The following is a 21047-nucleotide window of genomic DNA, read 5'->3' as shown; positions in this document are numbered from 1 at the left end:
ATTCTTTTTAAAATGTATGTTATTAAAGTATAGTTGATTTACAGTATGTTAATTTCTGCTGTACAGCAAAGCGATCCTGTCTTACATATGTATACATTCTTTTTCATATTCTTTTCCATTGTAGTTTATCACAGGATATTGAATATAGTTCCCTGTGCTAAAATAGTAGGACCTTGTTGTTTATTTTATATATAATAGTTTCCATTGATAATCCCAAACTCACAGTCCATCCCTCCCTCACTCCTTTAGAAACAACAATATGTTCTTCATGTCTGTGAGTCTGTGTCTTTTTTGTAGATAAGTTCATGTATGTCATGTTTTAGATTCCATGTATAAGTGATATCATATTGTATTTGTCTTTCTCTTTCTGACTCATTTCACCTAGTATGATAATCTCTAGGTTTATCCATGTTGCTGTTAATACAAGTGGCATTATTTCATTCTTTTTGGCAGCTCAGTAGTATTCCATTGTATATATGTACCACATCGTCTTTATCCATCAATGGACATTTAGGTTATTTCCATGTCTTAGCTGTTGTGAATAGTGCTGCTATGAACACAGGAGTGCCTGTGTCTTTTTGAATAGTTTTGTCAGGATATATGCCCAGGAGTGGGATTGCTGGATCATATAGCAACTCTATTTTTAGTTTTCTAAGAAACCTCCTTACTGTTTTCCAGTATGAAAATTTACATTCCCAACAGCAGGGTAAGAGGCCTCCCTTTTCTCCACAGCCTCTCTAACATTGACAATATGCAGACTGTTTAATGATGGCCATTCTGGCTGGTGTGAGGTGGTACCTCACTGTAGTTTTGATTTGCATTTCTCTAATAATTAGCAAGGTTGAGCATCTTTTCATGTGCCTGTTTGCCATCTGAATGTCTTCTCTGGAGAAATGTCTGTTTAGATCATTTGCCCATTTTTTGATTGGGTGTTTGTTTTTATTGTTGAATTGTATGAGCTTTTTATATATTTTGAAAATTGAGGCCTGTTGGTTGCATCATTTGCAAATATTTTCTCCCAGTCTCTAGGCATTTTAATCTATTCTTGACTACTTCAAATATTGAGACCGTAGTATCTCCCTGTGCAGTTTTCATCAGAGAAGAGAGAGGTAACTAGAAAAGTCTTCATGGAAGAACAGAAATTGGGTATTCAGGTTTTTAATTTGATGACTATAGAATTTGCTTATTTGTGGGGAGGAGGCCAGTGGCTATCTTGAAAGAAGTGAGTAGGGAGAGATAAGAAGTAGGACGGGTTATAATAGTTTTCTGTAAATGTAGATATTAAGCCCAAGAATCAGAATAGAAGATAATCTTTAAAAACCATTTAGGGACTTCCCTGGTGGCCCAGTGGTAAAGACTCTGCATTCCCAATGCAGAGGGCCCTAGTTCGATCGCTGGTGGTGGAACTAGATCCCACATTCCACAACTAAAAGTTGTTTGTTTGTTTTTTAATGTATATTAAGATTACCTCTCTCCCCTTGCCTTTAATCATTCCCAGTAGACCTTTGCCTCTGTGTTGGATGTGAGGTGCTGATAGGTGGTGTTAAGATAGAGGGTTGATGGGCCAATCCCTGTATCAGAGCTGGGCAGCACCTGTTCCCCAATCAAATCCCTGTAAGAACTGTTGGGGCCAGGATCCCACCCCCCCTCCCCTGTCCAAGCAGCTGCAGCATGACTGAAGCCAGTTCTTAGTAGGAGATTTTTCCATGATGAAGACGGGCAAGTTGTGACATGTGGGCCTGAAGTCCCTGCCTGTTGATAGAAACTGGAGCAGAAGGGTCTGGGCAAAGCCTTACCAAACAGTAGTGAACCAGAATGGCCAGGATGTTGCAGATGGATGGATATCCTCGATGGTGGCCACCATGGAGAGAAATTTTGAGACTTTAAGAACCCCCAAACCATACCCTGCTAACAATGAACTGGCAGCCAGGCTGGGTTGGGATGGGATCTGTGGAATGTGGGAAAGCAGAGCATGCTCTAAGGAGAGGCAGCGGCTTGGCCCAGGCACAGCTGGTGATGTCTAGATGCAGAAATGGTCATCCACAAGTGGTACGCTTGTCTGGGCCTCACTGTCACCCCATGGTCCCCAAACTCCCCTGCTCTTCTGTGCTGGGAGCCGTGGGCTCAGCCTCAGCCATACTGAGACTGAGCCGTAATTTCTAGGTGGAGATGTCTGCTAAACAGATGGAGGTGCCAGACTGGAGCTGGGGGATGGGGAGGTGGGTGGGGGTGGAGATAGATTTAGAGTACTCTGCACTGGGCGTCTCACTGGTTCTCCTGCTGTTTTAGTGAGTGTTTATGTATTTATTCTTTAAGGTATCTGTGAATATGCAGTGAGATTACAATCAAAGGGAGTAGAGGAATGTTCTGTTTTGGTAAAAAGGATTGGCAGGAAGGTTCCAGGGAAACTTTAGGATTTAATCTTCTGACCTGGGTTGGCATGGTACCAAAACACATTAAAAGCAGGCTAGAGGTAGCATAAAGGAGCAGGACAAAATAGGAAGCAAGTAAGGGGTCAAATCTTATAGCTAAAGACAAAGAGAGAGAGAATCTAAGATCTCTGCTTTTGGAAGACTGTATTTAAGCTATTGCAATAGCCTGTACCCGTGACCCTGCTAAGGAAATACAGCATCAGCCTATGTTTCTTCCATTTCTCACTCCTGGGCTTTGTTACTGCTCACATTTGTGTGGTCCAGGGAAGAAGAGATGGGGTACAGAGAGGAAGAAAAAAGCATCCGTCCTCTTCTGCTCAGATACCATGACAGCCACTTCCTGGGTTCCTACCCACCCCAGGGATTAACAGGACATAGCGCATGGGATTGAAATTCCAAGGCCTAACACCTGATCTCAAAAGCAGATGGTCCCTAGGCACACCAGAAAAGGGTGGAGCTGTGGGTTGCATCAGTGATATTGTGAAATCCATTTCCCAGGCAGGAGCTTGTTATGCAAGCGAGTGTGCTGTGTAATCGCATGAGCTTTTCAGTACAGAGCTGTGGGCAAGTTTTCTAGTGACCCAACCCATCCCACTCAAAGTGTATCCTGGAGTCATGGGGTGACAGAAGCCTACCAGGTGAGGCTGAGCCTCAGACTGTGGTTTTGGAGACAGACTTGCTCAGCTGCTTGTCAGACCGGTAGATGGACAGGGAAGGCAGGTTCTCCTGGACACAGACCAGAGAAGACCCTGACGAGGCCCTGGTGGTGGGTCATGAGAAGGACTTCTAAGGGGCTTCAGAGTAAACTAGCGAGTAGATGGACATGGAACTACTTCTTCTATTTTTTTTCCTGGATTTGCTGGCAGGGAAGTGAGATGCAGTTTGGGGCCTCTTTTTAGCCATTTAATTGCTGTCCGCCATACGTAGGGCTCAGATGGTAAAGAATCTGCCTGAAGTGTGGGAGACCCAGGTTCAGTCCCTGGGTCAGGAAGATCACCTGGAGAAGGGAATGACTATCTGCTCCAGTATTCTTGTCTGGAGAATTCCATGGACAGAGAAGCCTGGTGAGCCACAGTCCATGGGGTCACAAAGAGCTGGACACAACTGAGTAACTAACATATTCATGGAGGGCCAGTCTGGCTGCAGAAATTACCTATATCCTTAAAAACATGACTAAATCGCCTCAGCTCCAACTTCCTCTCCAATACCAATTTAATGTAATTTTCATGGCCCCACATTTGGTTAGGTGTTCCCACCATGTGTCCCCAGCATATGCTATTCTTTTCAATCATGGTGGTTTCTTTATTGCCAGGCCTTGCAAGGGACATTGTAGCGGTTATGGGTGACCCTGGGTTGAATTTGTTTTTAGGCGAGTTTTGCTTTGTTTTCCTGGAATCACCATCTGTAGCTTTCCTTTTTTCTTATTTTCTTCTCCTGCCTCTCACACCCGATTCTCCCCTTGCCACTGAGCACACGAGCCCACCCCTACCCCCTTGGCCCTGGTGGGATGCCATCTGGGCAGGCCACTGGGGTGGGCAAGGCTGGGGAGCCAGAGGAAGAGGGCCTTTCTTTAGTTTCTGAGTCTCTTTGGAGACCTGACCCTCCTAAAGAAAAAAGAAAAAACACCTTGAGTTGTGTATTTAGACACGCACATGTGTTTTTTTACGTTCCTGGCAGAGCTGCTGCCTGGCTGCTACCTCCTCTGAGCTCCGGTCGCAGGAGGCAGGGCGGGTTTAAGCAGAATGAATGGCTGTCGAGTGGCTGCTCCTCTGCACCCAGGGCCATCAATCTTGTCATGAACGCCCGGCCTGCTGGTCTGCCCACTCAGGCTCATCTTTCTGGGGCAGACTTATTTACGGAGCCGCGGCAAAGGTAATCTCACTCCCCAGGCCCCGCGGCCAGCCTGGGCCTCGCTCAGCTCAGCCACTCTTAAAAATAGCCCGAGATGAGAAAGAGAGCCAGGGTCCGGTTACCTCCTGCACGCAGGATCTGATCTCATCTCCCCCCGTGCGTCTGGCAGCTCAGCCCAGCTCAGACGATCAGCCTGTTGGTCCCGCCCCACTCACAGCTCCGAGCTGCTGGTGATGTCCCGTAAGGGGTCCCTCCTAGCCACCCTGCCCGGCCAGCTGAGTGGGACATCTCCGCCCCGGAAGCAGCACACCTGACCGTTGAAGATGCCAGGTTTCAGAAGGGACGAGGGTGTTCTGGGTCCCAGGTCTGGAATCACAGGGCGGACCTGGTGGGGTGATGACTGACTCCCCCATCTTTACCCTCCCCTCCCCCAGCAGCAAACACCTTGGCAAGCTCTGGAAGCTGAGGCATGCCCTCTGGCCCCCGGGCCATGTTCTTTCCTCACCTGCTTCTTTAAAATCCACCTGCCCGCTCAAAGGGGGTACAGCGGCCCCTTCCCAGCCTGGCCCCCTTCCCAGCCAACAGCCGTCATTCCCTAGTTGACCTTGGGGGGGCCTCCTCCTAGCAGGCCCTGGTTTCCTCCCTTGCGCAATTAGTGTGGATAACTCTGGCTCCAGTCTTACCTCGAAGGGATGTGGTGGGATTGATTAGTCAGGTGAGGGAAAAAGAGCCTGAAGGGATTCTGTCTGAAAAACAAGGGCCTTGGTGCTGCAGTGATGCTTGGGCTCGTTCAGTTCAGTTCAGTTCAGTTCAGTTCTGTCGCTCAGTCGTGTCTGACTCTTTGCGACCCCATGAATTGCAGCACACCAGCTTGCTTCATTTCTTCCTCAGGCTCGCGTCTGCTTGGGTGGCTGAGTGTGTGTGTGTTGGATGACTGTGTGTGTGCACGCACGCTCCTGGAGGGAGTGGCTTACCTCACAGCTCACTAGTTGTCAACACTTGTCATTTGTCTGCCTCACAGCCTCCCCACCCCCACCCCCTTTTGTCCTCTTGGATAGGAAGGCTCCGGGTTCCCTGTTCTCTTTTACAGACTTGATCTTGGAGTCTCTTAAGCTCCCTGGGGGGATGACTGAAGGACAGGTACAGTTGAGGCAGTTAAGACTGAAGGGAAGCCCGTCTTGCTTCAAAAGCCCAGGACATCAGGTCCCAGCCTGGCTGCTCTAGCCTCCCTCTCCCTGACCTTGCCCTCATCCTCCAGCTACATCATAAGATTGCTAAATTTTGCCACACCCTTTCTCACCATCAGAACTTTGCACCTGCTCTTCATTCCTTTTTTCTGGACTCGTTCCTTTCCATCTTCCCTTTACAGGATGCCTCCAAGCTCCCTCTAGGAATCCGCTTAAACTCTTTCCCCTGACACCCAGCATCCAGCATGTGTCCCTCATGCTACCCTTCTTTCCCAGTTGTGGCACAGCATCACACCGTATTGTATGTGCTTCTTTAATCATCCCGCTTGCTGCCGGGATATAAGCTCCATGAGGACAGGGCCCTTCTGTCTCACTCATAAGGTGCTATGCCTGGCATAGTACCCGCCACCTCGTAGGGAATTGGCGCATATGTGAATTAATCATGAATGAAAGCATAAACGTGATACATGACAGGCGAGTAAGGACCCAGTGCTCCTGCCACCTGTGTGCACAGCACAGATGAACACACACAGCTCTGTTGTCTGTGGGATCCCCTCGCCACCCCACCCCACCATCATGCTGATGGCCTCAAAGGGACAACAGGCTGGTCTGGCTCCATGGTCTGTCCTGAGATGCAACCAGAGAGCTTGTCCAAGCACCTGGGCACACTTCAGAGAAGGCAAAAGCAAGAGCCAGCTTTCTGACTGTTGGCTGTAGGCCAAGAACTCAGAGGGCTCTTGGGAGCCTCTGGGAGGAGTTAACGTTCCCCAGTGCAGCTTCCGGGCTGGTGGCACCAGTGGCATCTCAAAGCTCATTCTTGCCGCTCTCCCCACTGATTCACATTCGAGTCAGACTCCACCAGCTCCCAGCTTCTCCCTCTCCTGCCCTGTCCCCACCTCCCCTCCAGGTTGGGTCCCCAGGTCATAGGGTAGCGCTGCTCTGCCCAGTTCGTCCCTGCCAGCCTCTGGCTCCCAGGAGAGCCACCCGCCTCTGTGGCCGTAGCAGCGGGTTTGGAGGAAGCAGGCTTGCTGCGTCCGACATCTCCACCTGCTGGCCGTCCTGACCCTTGCTGCCTGCAACCTTCTGTCCCCGCTGGCACTGTCCCTGTTACTGCTGCTGCAATACTTTCTACTGGGTGACCCAGTGACCCCTGGTCAGCTGTGGCTGGGCACAGGGCACCATGTGCTATGTGCTGCTCCCACAAGGATCTGCTCCTATCGGCCGCTCCAAATAAGTTTCCCCTGAGACAAAGTCCGAGGGGCTGGGCGCTAACCCTCTGACTGTGTTACTGTCCCCCCACCAGGGACCCTTCCATGAAGACTGAGGCAGGCGTAGCTGCGGACAGCCTGCTGACATGACATCAGCCACGGAGTTTGAAAACGTGGGCAACCAGCCACCGTACAGCCGGATCAATGCCCGCTGGGACGGCCCGGATGATGAGCTGGATAATGACAACAGCTCAGCCAGGCTCTTTGAGAGGTCCCGGATCAAGGCCTTGGCAGGTACTCTTTGGGGCCATGGGGGTTAGGACAGCCTCTCTCCTAATCCCAAGGTTCACTGCCCTTCCGCCTGTGATGAATCCCCTGGGTGTGTTGGCGTGAGCCCTGGCAGGGAGGCGATGGAGACGTGGCCACGTGGCTCAGAGGCCAGGGCCCCTTGGGACTGAGCACAGGGTAGGCAGCCTCTCCTCCCACGTGCCCTCAACTTTCTTCCAGGCAGAAAGTGGTGCCAGGTGGGCCCTGTCCTCTGCCTCTGCCCTGAATGACCTGTGGCTGCAGTCAGAAATAAAGAGGAGGTCTGGGCGAAAGAGCCTGTGAGGGGTGGGTCAGCCGGGCAGAGGGGCATGGGCCTCATTCTCTACCTCGATCTCCTGCTTGGTCCTGGATAGGGGAATTCTCATAATCTCCTCTGTGGCCCCAAAAGGAAAAAGGGTGATTTGATAGGAAATGGAGAACAGATAAGATCTTCCCCACACTGCCTCAGAGAGGAGGATTTTCTGGACTAAACCTCTTATACTTAAACTGGAATTAGATTTTTACTTAGCAGGTTCATAATAGATATGTGTGTGTGTGTGAGAGAGAGAGAGACTGGGAGGGATGGAGAGGGAGAGAGAGATCTTCAAATCTCTAGTAGAAATGGCTTCTCTTTCCCCTGCTGGCTGAGAGCTGATTCTTGAGATTTTTTTCCCCCACCAGTCACTATGACCATTGCCTCCCTGGAACCTGTCCCAGGGTAGCTGTGTTCTGTCTGACCCTAAGTCCTCAACCAATAAAGAAAGCTTAGGTCCTGTGGTGGTGGGTGTGTGTGGCTTTATCCCAGGAAAGGGGTGGATTCCTTCACCTGCTCCATTGGTGACTGGCCCAGATCAGACTTGTTTCCCCCTCATTGGTTGTTCCATCTTCCGCCTGGTATGAAGGGCACAGCCTTTCCCATAAGCACTCTCTGGGGTGATTCTCCCTCTGCCAGTGCTCATGGCCCTCTCTGAGGTTCCTGGTGGTTCTCTTCCACCTTCTCTCCCTGCATTCAGCTCCCTGGTGCCCAGTTCTCCAGCATCTTGAGGCATGAGCAGGGCCTCTCTGAGACCATGATGACCCCTCATCGCAGGAGTGTCTGGGCCTCCCATCCCTGTAAAAGGGATGGTATGTCTCACTCCTTGTGGTGGGGGGGAATCTTTTCAGGTCTCAGCCATCCCCCGTTTGGTCTTTGCTCTTTGCAAGAAACTCCCTTTCTTCTTCCCTCATTTCCTCCTCGCCACCCCTGACCCCACAAAATCCTTCCTTGGTTTTCCTTGGGAATGTATAACAGCACCAGTCCCTTGCTTTTGCTTATGTAATTTTAACCTCTTTAAATAACCAGGCTTGAAGCCCTTGCCTTTGCCAGTCTGGTTTGACTTTCTTTGTGTCTCGTGCTGGCCAGGTCTGGCTGCAGTGACCCTGAGATACACCCGGGGGGAGAGGATACCATACTCTGTAAAGTTTGTCAAAGGGCAGCTTGACGGGTAGGGCTGTCTTTTGTGTTTCACAGATAGCCTGTTTTTGAAGAAACCAGGGTAAATTCCATTTTAACAATTATCAGTCACATGCCTACTATGTGCAAAGCTGAACCTCTACCCAGACATGAACATGGATAAAGGGGAGCACAGAATTGGACTCAACATAGTATCTGTCTCTGAGGAGTTTATGATCTATTAGGGAAATAAATGATGTTCATAATTAATTAGCAAGAATAGAATTAGAGAAGAACTATGGGAAAGACACATAATTAAATAGCAATGAGAGAACAAAGCGGGAGACACAGGGAGAATCAGGGACTTGTTTGGTCCTTGGGCTGGGGACTGAAGGGTGTGTGTGGCTCACAGGACAATGGGCTTAGAGCTGGTCCAGTTGGCTGATATGTATGGCCGCCTGGTCTGATTGATGCGCAGCCTGGGAAACTGGTGGAAGTAAGTTGAGCCGGTTGATCGGGAAAGAGCGTCCTTCAGCCTGTGTATTCCTCATACAAGTGTGCATCTCCTCTATCATAGCATCTGAAAGCCCCCCAGGAGGAGCAGAACCACAGAGTATAGAGTTACATGCCTGGATCTTAGCCATTTAGAACATCTGGCTAGCAAGTAAACACGCAAGTTTGGGGTCTATTCAGGGTTTTTTTTTTTAACAAATAAAACCCTAACCAGTTAACTGACTTTCCTCTCCTGAGTGTCCACTCTGAGTGATCTGTGGGAGAAGCTAAAGCTTTGAGAAGGTCCAAGGTAGAGTGGCCGAATTGACCATTCTGGTGGGTGGGTGGAGCAGAAGCAGGGAGCAATAGCCTCCCACACCCGGATCCCCACCAGTTTTAATTTCTTGATGTTTTTCTCTTCAGTGCCATCTTTGGGGCTCCCCTGGCAGTCTAGGCAGCTGTCAGCCTCTCCAAAGAGGCTGAGGGAGCTGAAGCTACCTTTGGTCTGCACCATTTCTGCACTCTCCATGGCCACTCCCCCACTCCTAGGTGTATTACTGCAAGGAAGGCATGCAGCCCTGTTTTTCTTTTAAGATGGTGGTGATCTGCTTCATAGGTACATGTGGCAGGACTGGAGAGGTTGGCCTGGCCTTTTCCACCTGAAATTGAAGGTCCTGGAGTGAGGAGGAAAATGTCACAAGACCCAGATTCAGGTCCTGGTTCCACCGTTGAGGCTACCGCCTTGCAGGACAGTTCAGTCAGTCTCCTGTTTTACAAAATGAAGACCGTAGTATTTTGCCAAGGTTGTTGTGAAGATCGAGTAAGATAAGGTTTATGAAAGTTTTGTATTAATTAAATCCTTTGATGAGTGTTAGTATTTACAGGAAATCTATTTGGGAACAGTATTTTTTTTCCAGTCCAGCGGCTTGTGGGATCTTAGTTCCCCGACCAAGGATTGAACCCAAGCCCTCGACAGCAAAAGTGCAGAGTCCTAACCACCGGGCTGCCAGGGAACTCCCAGGAATATTAATAGTATCTTTCTGTTCCTTGTCTTCTTCCAACTTCAAATATTTGAGATCATCAGTCCAGACAATGTCCCAGTTACCTTGGCCATTCCGGGGCCATTTTCTTCCCTCTTAACCACCACCCTGCTTTGTCTTAGAAGGGTTGGGTCTGACAAGGAGCCAGGAACCAGTAAAATTAGGCTGATGCTTGTGCCTGGAGCTCTTGGCTTGGACCCCAGGGACCCAGTGGCCATGGGGACGAAGCCCCCTGCTGTGCAGCACTTTCTTCCTAGGCATCCAGTCAGGATCCCAGGTGTGTCTCTGCCATTAGCTGGGCGATGGGAAGACCCAAGAAACCAAGGATGACGGGGCCTTGTTAGATGCCCTTCTTAGTGCGGCAGTGCCTCCTGATCCCTCTCTACTTAGTGACCCGTGGTTAGAAGACTTGCCTTTGGTTAAGTGGACTGTGTCTATTCTGCCTCCTGAGTCACCTTCCTCTGAGCTCCAAAGGAGACAGTCTCCCTCCTGCCTTTCAAATCATTCCCAGCTCTTCCTCCTGGAGTCAAAATAAACAAGCCATCTGGCTATTCTGCCTGGAAACCTCCACCTTGGTATACAGATACCTGACTTCTCTCCAGAATGAATTACTCTGCATTTGAAACTGGATCAGCCTGACTAAAGCAAAGGGGGAGGTGGGTAAGAAGATGCTGCAGGAGGCTGCTGGATGGGGATGGATTTGACCTTGGCGATGCAAGGGAGGATTGGAAGCCTGGTAGGTCCCCGGGCAAATGCTGCCCTCAGTGTTGGCCTCTAAAGCTGGCAGCGGTTCTTGAGGTTTGGTGGCAGGTGAGTCCTGAGGCTTCTTCCTGAACAGGAGGCCGTCCTCTGCTTTGATGCCTGCCTCTGGCACCTGCCTACTTGTGGGACTTGCCTTGAAAGACTGGAGGAAGGAAGGCAGCTGGAGAGCCCACGTTCCCATCCCTCCAAGAGGTTCCAGCCTTTGTGTCTTCCCCTTTGTGTCTCACCTCATCTCCTGTCCTTCATCCTGGATGCCACCGAGTAAGCACTTGCCGGTCTGGATGAGGGACTGCAGGCTGTGCGGAATTTCTGGCCCAAATGCCCGCCCTCTGTGCCCCCTCTCCTCATCCCAGAGGAGGCCTCTGCACTGCACACAGCCTTGCACTCGATTGTGTACCCCCGAGATTTGGGTGAGGGCGCTGCCTCGGGGCAGATGTGACCCAGCTAGGGGGGTAGGAGTGGAGGAAAGCAACAGAAAGGTGCCCCGAGAAGAGAAACCCTGTGCCTTATCCTCCCCACATCCCCTGCCTGCCTTGCGCACACACACAGCTCAGCTTCCCCGCCTCTCAAGTGCCGCCCGCTGTGTAACTTCCAGCTCCTCGCTGTAGAGACATCTGGACGGCGGTGATGCAGAGAGCAGACTGGGGCCTCCTGAGGAGGCTGTGGGGAGGGGAGGACCAACATGTCCTTCCTCTCCTTCTTTGGCCCATTGAACACTTACTAAGGGACAGACTACACAGAGCCTCCCTTTTAAGACCTAACTCACTAAACTGTGTAGCTCACTCTGCTTTTGCCTCTAAATTGGAATGCAAGTGATGTTTTGAACTAGAGACGGGCCTCCTTCCCGCATTCTCTCTTTGTTGCCTTCTTGCTAGAAATGAGGTGAGGCCGATGGTGAGGTTGGTCAGGGATGATTCAGAGAACGCCACGGCGCACTGCAGGCTGTGTCCCTGTGCTCTGAAGCGTACAGTTGCTCCGCTGGGAACCTGGAACGCCTTTCAGACCCACTGAACCCAGGCCCCCAGGTTAAGGTCTGTGGCCAGCAGGTTTTCCATCAGAGCCTTAGGGGAGTGGTCCTCGGACACAGCAGGCAGTGCTGCTCCCCACCCGCCAGCCTTGACACCCCAGACACTCCCCGGAGACGGTGCTGTGGATTCCTGCCTGATCTTGGTGGCAAAAAGTGATGCTTGGCCTCCCCCCACCTTCCCCTTTCCCCACCTACCCCAGGATGATGCTGAGCCCAGGTGCCCCAGTTGCCTGAGAAGGGCTTTATGTCCAGAGGGTGAATGATTTCTTTCAGAAAGCAGGGTTTCACCACGGTTGTGCCAGGAGGGTTCAGCAACTTCTTGGCAGCCTGGTAAGATGACAATTTCAAAAGCAGCTGCTGGAGACCAAAAGGCATCCATCAGGTGTGCACAGCCCAAGTGTCTCTCTTAAGCTACCTGTGAGAACAAAGATGGTGTCATTAGTGAGAACTTTTTAAGATGTTTTCTTCTCTGATTTAAAAACGTGGAATGGAGTTCTATTTAGAGACCACGTATTGGGAAAATGTACTATTCACGGAAATATCTTTAATCATCAGCCATCATTTTAATGTACTGTCAGAAGAAAAAAAAAATAATTGTCTCAGCAGCTTACTCTTGGAGGTCAGCCATTGTGAGTCCCCCTCCTTCCCCTGAGACAAGCCACTGCACAGAGAAGCCTGCCAGTTACCTGTGCAGCCCAACCTATGAGAGAGGCCATTGTGCTGACTGCCCTGTGTGGTCAGGGCAGTTTTCTCCTGCCCAGGACATACACCTTCTCCCATCATCCCCTCTCAATAAAAGCTGTTCTTCCTCTCTGAGAATGCTTTGCAGAACTTCGGCTCTTCCCCTTCTCTGGGTGACTGCTATCTATCATCATGAAGATGCTTTATCAAATATTAATACACCGAGGTTAATAATGAGACACTGTTCCCTCCCCGTGGGGTGCAGTCTGAGTGAGCCATGTTAATAGCTTCCTCCATCGTTAGGCCATTCCTGTGGACTGTCAGCTTCGTTCCCAAAGGCAGGTCCTGACACCAGGCCTTGCCTGTGCTTCTGGCTCCTGGGAGCAGCCAGCACCCCCGCCCCTCTACCCCCACAGGGGCCCCCTGCCTGCTGCTTGGCTGAAGAGGTGCCAAGAGTGTCATTTTCAGAGCAACTGAAGCAATTGTTCATTTTCCCTTTATATCTTGTCACAGAGAAAGAATGACAGGGAGGCCAGTAGCTGAGTCTCTGGCAGCATTTTGTCTCCAAACCCTTTGGCCTTCAGACTCTGAAAACTGGATCAACCAGGGAGTCTCATTCTACAGTCTAGTGAGAAAGAAATCGATCAAATAGTCACACATGAGAGAGTAGCCTTGAAACATACACATTACCGTATGTAAAATAGATAGCTCAGTGGGAATTTTCTGTATGGCACAGGGAGCTCAACCCAGTGCTCTGTGACAGCCTGGAGGGGTGGGATGGGAGTGGGAGGTGGGAGGGAGGTTCAGGAGGGAGGGGACACATGTATTATGGCTGATTCATGTTCATGTATGACAGAGACCAACACAACATTGTAAAGCAATTATCTCCCAATTAAAAATTAAAAAAAAATAGCCACACATGTGTCTTTGTACATGTAGACATGTATGTCATGACAAATTAGGATAAATGCTATGAAGACTTACTAGGAATTGTGCATTTATAACATAACCCACAGCTTATAATTTGTCCAAGGATGAGTGGGGGCTTGTTTGAGTAAGAGTGTGGGATGAGTGAGTGGAGATAGGAGGGGCGGGTAAGAACCAAGTCACTGGGGGCCTTCAAAGGCCCTGAGTATCCTCAGGGTCCTGGCAGGAAGCAGCAGGTAACTCATAGTGGTGATGTTTGATGAGGGGATTGCTTGCAAAGGACCGGCAGAATTGAAGCATCAAAGGGTGGGAATTTTCAACAGGAAGAGCTGTAGGCTTTCAGGACAGAGACTGTAGCCTTCAGGAAAGGGCCTGACAGACGGACGGTGCTGCTCCCGACCCATCAGCATGCATCCCAACCCAGGGATCTAACCCAGGTCTCCCACATGGCAGGCATATTCTTTACCTGCTGAACCACAAGGGAAGCCCAAGAATACTAGAGTGGGTAGCCTATCCCTTCTCAAGCGGATCTTCCCAACCCAGAAACTGAACCAGGGTCTCCTGCATCACAGGTGGATTCTCTACCAACTGAGCTATGAAGGAAGTTAGCATGTATCCCAACCCACCACAGATAAGTGATGTGGTTACTTTTAGCTTTGAAAGATCACTCTAACCTCAATGGGGAGAACAGGTTGCAGAGAGGCTCCACAAATGTCCAGGAAAGAGAAGGTGGCGGGGAGAGTCAGCTTGGTGGCCACCAGAAGCAGAAAAGTGGTTCGTCCCCACCACATAATTCTTCTGCCCTCCTGTTGCCATCACACTTTCCCCAGTGTGGTGACCTTGGCCAACTTACTTTCCTTCTGCTCTGGGCCTCGGGTTCCTCACCTGTAACATAAGGGGCTTGAACCAGATGTTGTAGGAGGACTTTCCAGCTCAGAACCTGGGGAGAAGCTCCCTGAGGCAGGGCTGACCATGTGTCTTTACCCTGAACCTCGGAGCTTTGACTCCTGGCTTGGGGGAAGGGAATCGACCCTTTTCAGTAAATCAGTGGGTTCTCCAGAAATTCTCTCTGTTCATTAACAGCTAGGCTGAGGCTGAATCCTGGGCCATCTTTGACTTCTGCGGCCTCGTGTTCTCAGCAAGTGTCCTCTCTCCATGCAGCCACCACCTGCGTGCATAACAGCAGTGCTTGGTGTTTGTACAGCTGCTTCGTGTTCTAGGTGCTTTTTATCCAGATCTCACTGGCCCTTCAACCACTCTGAAGTTGGCAAGGTGTAACTATTGCCCTCTCCTTTCTAGACAAGGGAAGTCCCACAGCAGGAAGGGCCAGGACAAGCCTAGAATCCCAGGGTATTAAGATCAGCCCTCTGCTGTTGAGGCAACAGCACTTGAATGTCCTTCAGGTCTGCATTATCTCCTCCTCGGCACTCCATCTAAGACATCTCTTCCCATGTTTCCTTTCACCACCAGCCTCTTGAGCCTCTTTAATCAAAACCCTGAACTCATTTTTACTTCTGTCTTACAGCCTCCAAATGCTGTCACCTGCCAGGGCCAGCTGCCCCTTGTCCTGTGATGTTGTCCAGATCATCTCCTGTCATTTCATTCCCATAGTTCACATGTCAATGAGGCCTTGGCATATCAGACAGACTTTTGCTGCTGCCTCTGAGCGAGTTTCCTGGGCTCCAGCCTCTCCCTTGTCCAATCCCATTTATGTAGGGTGGTTAGAATCTTTCTCCTCCAGCAATTTTTTAGTGAGGTATCACTTTATCTGGCTCTTCTTTTCCTGGAGGATAAAGTTCAGTTTCTGTAGGCTGTCCTTTGACTTCTTTGCTCCAGTAAACTCTTCTCACCCTCACCCCCAAAGCACGCACGCATACACCTTCATGCACATATGCACACACACACGGGTTTGCAAGTTTTCACCAGAGACCCCTCCTTCCTTCCCTGCCATTCTAGAAGTATTATCATCTTCAAGCCCTGGATCAAAACTAGCCTTCTTCACATGCTGTGCTGTGCTTAGTTGCTCAGTCGTGTCCAATTCTTTGCGACGCCATGGGCTGTAGCCTGCCAGGCTCCTCTGTTCAGGGGGATTCTCCAGGCAAAAATACTGGAGTGGGTTACCATGCCCTAATCCAGGGGATCTTCCCAACTCAGATTTCAAACCCAAGTCTCCTACATTGCAGGCAGATTCTTTACCGTCTGAGCCACCATGGAAGACTGGTGGCTTCATTTCTTCATTTGTTCGCATGAAATATTTTAAGTTTAAACTTTTCCTATAATATATAAAAACCCTATTTTATTAAGAAATACATAAAAATCCTCTTTTATATTTTAAAAACAAAGTGATTTACATCTTTAAACATTTTTATTACATAAGAATATATATTTAGTGTAGAAAAGATTAGAAAAACTGATTAAAAAGAAAGTATAGACATTTGTGAATACCCCATATAGATATTGTAATGTCTTTGGATACATTTTTGTATTTATACATACACATAGACTATGTATATGTATAAATATAAACATCATCTATAATCTTAGACTGGTTTTCACTGAGAAATATATTATGAATATCTTTTCATGCCTGTAAATATGCAGATTATCATTTTCATGGCTTTATAGCCTTCCTTTGTGTTAATGTACCCAGATCCAGTTAACCAGCATCTTAGTGTTTAACTTTGCTTACTTTTAGAGTCAGTCTTGTGTGCTTTATTCTTGCATTTAAAGGAATCTGTATATATTCAAATATGCATTGGCATATGTAGTAAGCATCTTTAAGTTTTCTCTTAGGATCAACCCTAGTTGGCTTTGAAATCCTTATGGGCAGAAAGAACTGTGCCCAAGCTGTTCACAATGCCAGTATGATGAAAGTTGGTTAGCAGAAAGAACAATTCCTCCCCAGACTAAACAGGAGGAGTAGAATTTGTGCCAGCAGGATCATTTTTGACATGTCCCTGAGAGTCCGCCCCATGCTAGGCTTTATAATGGGTTGGTATCTCTACCACTGGGGTTTGTCACAAGTTCAGATATCCCTCTCTCAGGTTATCTAAGTTCTTGGCTTCCTGGCATGAAATGGAGGGAAATCCCTTTGTAAACCTGCAAAAAAAGTAAATGCTTATTTCCAGGCCAGGCTATTGATCCAAGGCCTCCCTTGGTACCTTTTCTCCCACTTGCCTTTCTGACCACCTAGCTTTACCCATAGCTTAAAGCCATGCTCTGGTGAAAATTCAGACTTCCTTAAGAAGGATACATTTTGACTTTTAATCAGTCGTTTGTTCTTTGGGATTTGAGTTCTATGTCCCATTTTTCTTTATGACATCTGTTGTTTCTTATTATAAAAGTCATGTATGTACATTGCAGACATTTTAGTAAACATAGATAAGCAAAACAAAGTGTCACCCACAGTCTTAACACCCCGCTATAATATAGCACATCATTAGCTTTTTTCTATGAATCTATGTATATAGGTCTACAATATTATATTGTAGTTTTATATTATACAGGTAGTTTTATAATCTGAATTTTCCCTTAAAATATATAATAATATCTTTTCTTGCTATTGGAAGTTCTTCCACCTTATTCATGTATATAAATGTGCCAAAATCATTAAATAATCCCCTGTTGAATATTTAGGCTGCTATTCTCTATTTAAAATTTTTTTTTTATTTTCTACTTTTGAGAGCAGATTTCTAACAGAGATAAGAGAGATACAAGAAACAGTCAAGGAATTTTATAGGAAGCCATAGCAGGAATAAATAGATAGACCATCTTACCTGCCTCCTAAGAAATCTGTTTGCAGGTCAGAAAGCAACAGTTAGAACTGGACATGGAACAACAGACTGGTTCCAAATCGGGAAAGGAGTACGTCAAGGCTGTGTATTATCACCCTGCTTATTTAACTTCAATTCAGAGTACCTCATGTGAAAAGCCAAGCTGGATGAAGCACAAGCTGGAATCAAGATTGTCGGGAGAAATATCAATGACCTCAGATACACAGATGACACCACCCTTATAGCAGAAAGCGAAGAAGGACTAAAGAGCCTCTTGATGCAAGTGAAAGAGGAGATCGAAAAAGTTGGCTTAAAGCTCAACATTCAGAAAACTAAGATCATGGCATCTGGTCTCATCACTTCATGGCAAATAGATGGGGAAACAATGGAAACAGTGACAGATGCTTTTTTGGGGGGGGCTCCAAAATCACTGCAGATGGTGACTGCAGCCATGAAATTAAAAGACGCTTACTCCTTGGAAGAAAAGCTGTGACCAACCTAGACAGCATATTAAAAAGCAGAGACATTACTCTGTCAACAAAGATCAGTCTAGTCAAAGCTATGGTTTTTCCAGTAGTCATGTATAGATGTGAGAGTTGGACTATAAAGAAAGCTGAGTGCCAAAGAATTGATGCTTTTGAACTGTGGTGTTGGAAAAGATTCTTGAGAGTTCCTTGGACTGCAAAGAGATCCAACCAGTCCATCCTAAAGGAGACCAGTCCTGAATATTCATTGGAAGGACTGATGCTGAAGCTGAAACTCCAGTCCTTTGGATGCAAAGAGCAGACTCATTGGAAAAGACCCTGATGCTGGAAAAGATTGAAGGCAGGAGGAGAAGGCAACAGAGGATGAAATGGTTGGATGGCATCGTTGACACACTGGATGTGAATTTGAGCAAACTCTGGGAGATGGTGAAGGACAGGGAAGCCTGGTGTGCTGCAGTCCATGGGGTCACAAAAAGTCAGACACAACTGAACAACAACATTTCCCATCTCAGTTCTCCAGGCTCAGTTCTTTTCCCATAACCAGTGTTACCAGCTTTTCATGTATCTTTCCAGGAATGTTTTTTGCATATATTAGCAAATAGTCTGTATTGTTTTTCTCAGATTTTCCCCACCATATATTGTCCCTTATTGTCCTTTTTTCCCCACCCAGTGTATCTTGAAGATTATTTTATATTAGTACACAAATGGGCTTCTCATTCTTTATGCAGATATAGTATTCCATGGTCTAGACATAATTTTAATTTAACCAGTCCTCCATTGGTAGACATCTAGAGTGTTTCCAATCTTCTATTTCCAAAAATGCAGTGAATAAACTGATATGTGTTATTTTGCAAATGTATGTCTATCTGAAGGATAAATCCCTAGAAATGGAATTACTGGGTCCCAAAGTAAGTACAGTTATAATTCTGATCCATCTTGCCAAATTGCCTTTTACACCCTCTCCAAAAACATATGAATGTTTTCTCCCCCACTTCCTTGCCAACATGGTATTTTATCACACTTTTGGATCTTTGTGAATCTGATAAGTAAAACATAGTGTCTTGATGTACTTTCATTTTACTTTTGTACTTTTAGTATGAAAATTTTCAAACATGTGAGAAAGTAGAGATAAAAGTAAAATGAATTATCACCTAGATTTAAGAACTGTTAATATTTGGCCATATTTGCTTGTTCATGTTGGGGCTGAAATATTTTTAAAGTAAAGTGAAGATTATCATGACATTCTACTCTTACTTTATCATAATAGGTTAGCATGAATATCTGAATAACAAGAGCATTTCCCACTTAGCTATAATACTGTCACTACACCTAATAAAATGAATAATTCCCTTATACAATCTAATACTCACTTAATATTCAAATTTTCCTGTTGTCTCAAAGATGTCTTTTATCATTAGTTTGTTTAAACTAATTAAGGACTATGTATTAGGTTTGTATGTATATGTATGTTTTTAATTTGTATTTCTATTATGAATAGCTTGGATAATTTTTTATACATCTAAGAGACTTTTATAACTTTTCTCTGTTAACTCTTTATTCACATTCTTATTTCTTTATGCTATTGGATTATTGGTCTTTTTTCTCATTAGTTTATAGATTTTCTTTACCTACAAGGTAAGTTAGCCCTTTGTGATGTGAGTTACAAATACTTTGCCTCGTTTGTTTGACTTTGCTTATGGTATTTTATCCCACACAAACATTTTTTAATGCAGTTGAACTTTTAGTCTTTAATTTTACGGCTTTGGATTTTGTGTTGGAATTAGAAAACCCTTCCCTACACTAACATAAAAAACATTCTACTATAATTGATTTTGGTATTTTTATGGTTTTGTTTTTTATGTTTCAATTTTTGACCCAAATGAAATTTGTCTTAGAGTATGTGATGTGAATTTAATTTAATTTTTCCTGGATGGCCACCGAGTCTTATCAGTTCAGTTCAGTTCAGTTGCTCGGTCGTGTCCGGCTTTTTGTGACCCCATGGACCGCAGCACACCAGGCCTCCCTGTCCATCTCTAACTCCTGGAGTTTACCCAAACTCACATCCATTGAGTCGGTGATGCCATCCAACCATCTCACCCTCTGTCACCCCCTTCTCCTCCTGCCTTCAATCTTTTCCAGCATCAGGGTCTTTTCAAATGAGTCAGCTCTTTGCATCAGGTGGCCAAAGGATTGGAGTTTCAGCTTCAACATCAGTCTTTCCAATGAACACTCAGGACTGATCTCCTTTAGGATGGACTGGTTAGATCTCCTTGCAGTCCAAGGGACTCTCAAGAGTCTTCTCCAACACCACAGTTTAAAAGCATCGATTCTTGGGCACTCAGCTTTCTTTATAGTCCAACTCTCACATCCATACATGACTACTGGAAAAACCATAGCCTTGACTAGATGGACCTTTGTTGGCAAAATAATGTCTCTGCTTTTTAATATGCTGTCTAGGTTGGTCATAACTTCCCTTCCAAGGAGTAAGCGTCTTTTAATTTCATGGCTGCAGTCACCATCTGCAGTGATTTTGAAGCCCCCAAAAATGAAGTCTGACACTGTTTCCACTGTTTCCCCATCTATTTGCCATGAAGTGATGGGACCAAATGCCATGATCTTAGTTTTCTGAATGTTGAGCTTTAAGCCAACTTTTTCACTCTCCTCTTTCACTTTCATCAAGAGGCTCTTTAGTTCTTCACTTTCTGCCATAAAGGTGATGTCATCTGCGTATCTGAGGTTATTGATATTTCTCCCAGCAATCTTGATTCCAGCTTGTGCTTCCTCCAGCCCAACATTTCTCATGATGTACTCTGCATATAGGTTAAATAAGCAGGGTGACAATATACAGCCTTGACGTACTCCTTTTCCGATTTGGAACCAATCTGTTGTTCCATGTCCAGTTCTAACAGTTGCTTCCTGACCTGCATACAGATTTCTCAGACGCAAGTCAGGTGGTCTGGTATTCCCATCTCTTTCAGAATTTCCCACAGTTTATTGTGATCCACACAGTCAAAGGCTTTGGCATAGTCAATAAAGCAGAAATAGATGTTTTTCTGGAACTCTTTTGCTTTTTCCATGATCCAGCGGATGTTGGCAATTTGATCTCTGGTTCCTCTGCCTTTTCTAAAACCAGCTTGAACATCTGGAAGTTCACGGATCACATATTGCTGAAGCCTAGCTTGGAGAATTTTGAGCATTACTTTACTAGCGTGTGAGATGAGTGCAATTGTGTGGTAGTTTGAGCATTCTTTGGCATTGCCTTTCTTTGGGATTGGAATGAAAACGGACCTTTTCCAGTCCCGTGGCCACTGCTGAGTTTCTCAAATTTGCTGGCATATTGAGTGCAGCACTTTCACAGCATCATCTTCCAGGATTTGAAATAGCTCAACTGGAATTCCATCACCTCCCCTAGCTTTGTTCGTAGAGATGCTTTCTAAGGCCCAC

The 21047-nt window shown here is 46.8% G+C and overlaps 1 protein-coding gene across 3 annotated transcripts in view; it reads left to right on the top strand.

Moving 5' to 3' along the window:
• Positions 1-21047, top strand: part of SPTB (spectrin beta, erythrocytic) — a 138822-nt gene that overhangs the window by 56480 nt on the left and 61295 nt on the right. For all 3 annotated transcript variants that reach the window (XM_055538352.1, XM_055538350.1, XM_055538353.1), the window contains exon 2: positions 6774-6972. In XM_055538352.1, the coding sequence (XP_055394327.1) occupies positions 6825-6972 (148 nt within the window). In that variant the 5' untranslated portion in view covers positions 6774-6824. The remainder of the gene's footprint in view (positions 1-6773; positions 6973-21047) is intronic.

Source organism: Bubalus kerabau, chromosome 10 (assembly GCF_029407905.1).
Source record: "Bubalus kerabau isolate K-KA32 ecotype Philippines breed swamp buffalo chromosome 10, PCC_UOA_SB_1v2, whole genome shotgun sequence".
In the NCBI taxonomy this organism is placed as follows: Eukaryota; Metazoa; Chordata; class Mammalia; order Artiodactyla; family Bovidae; genus Bubalus; species Bubalus kerabau.
The sequence above is the reverse complement of the archived record's forward strand: the minus strand, read 5'-3'. Positions and strand labels throughout refer to the sequence as shown.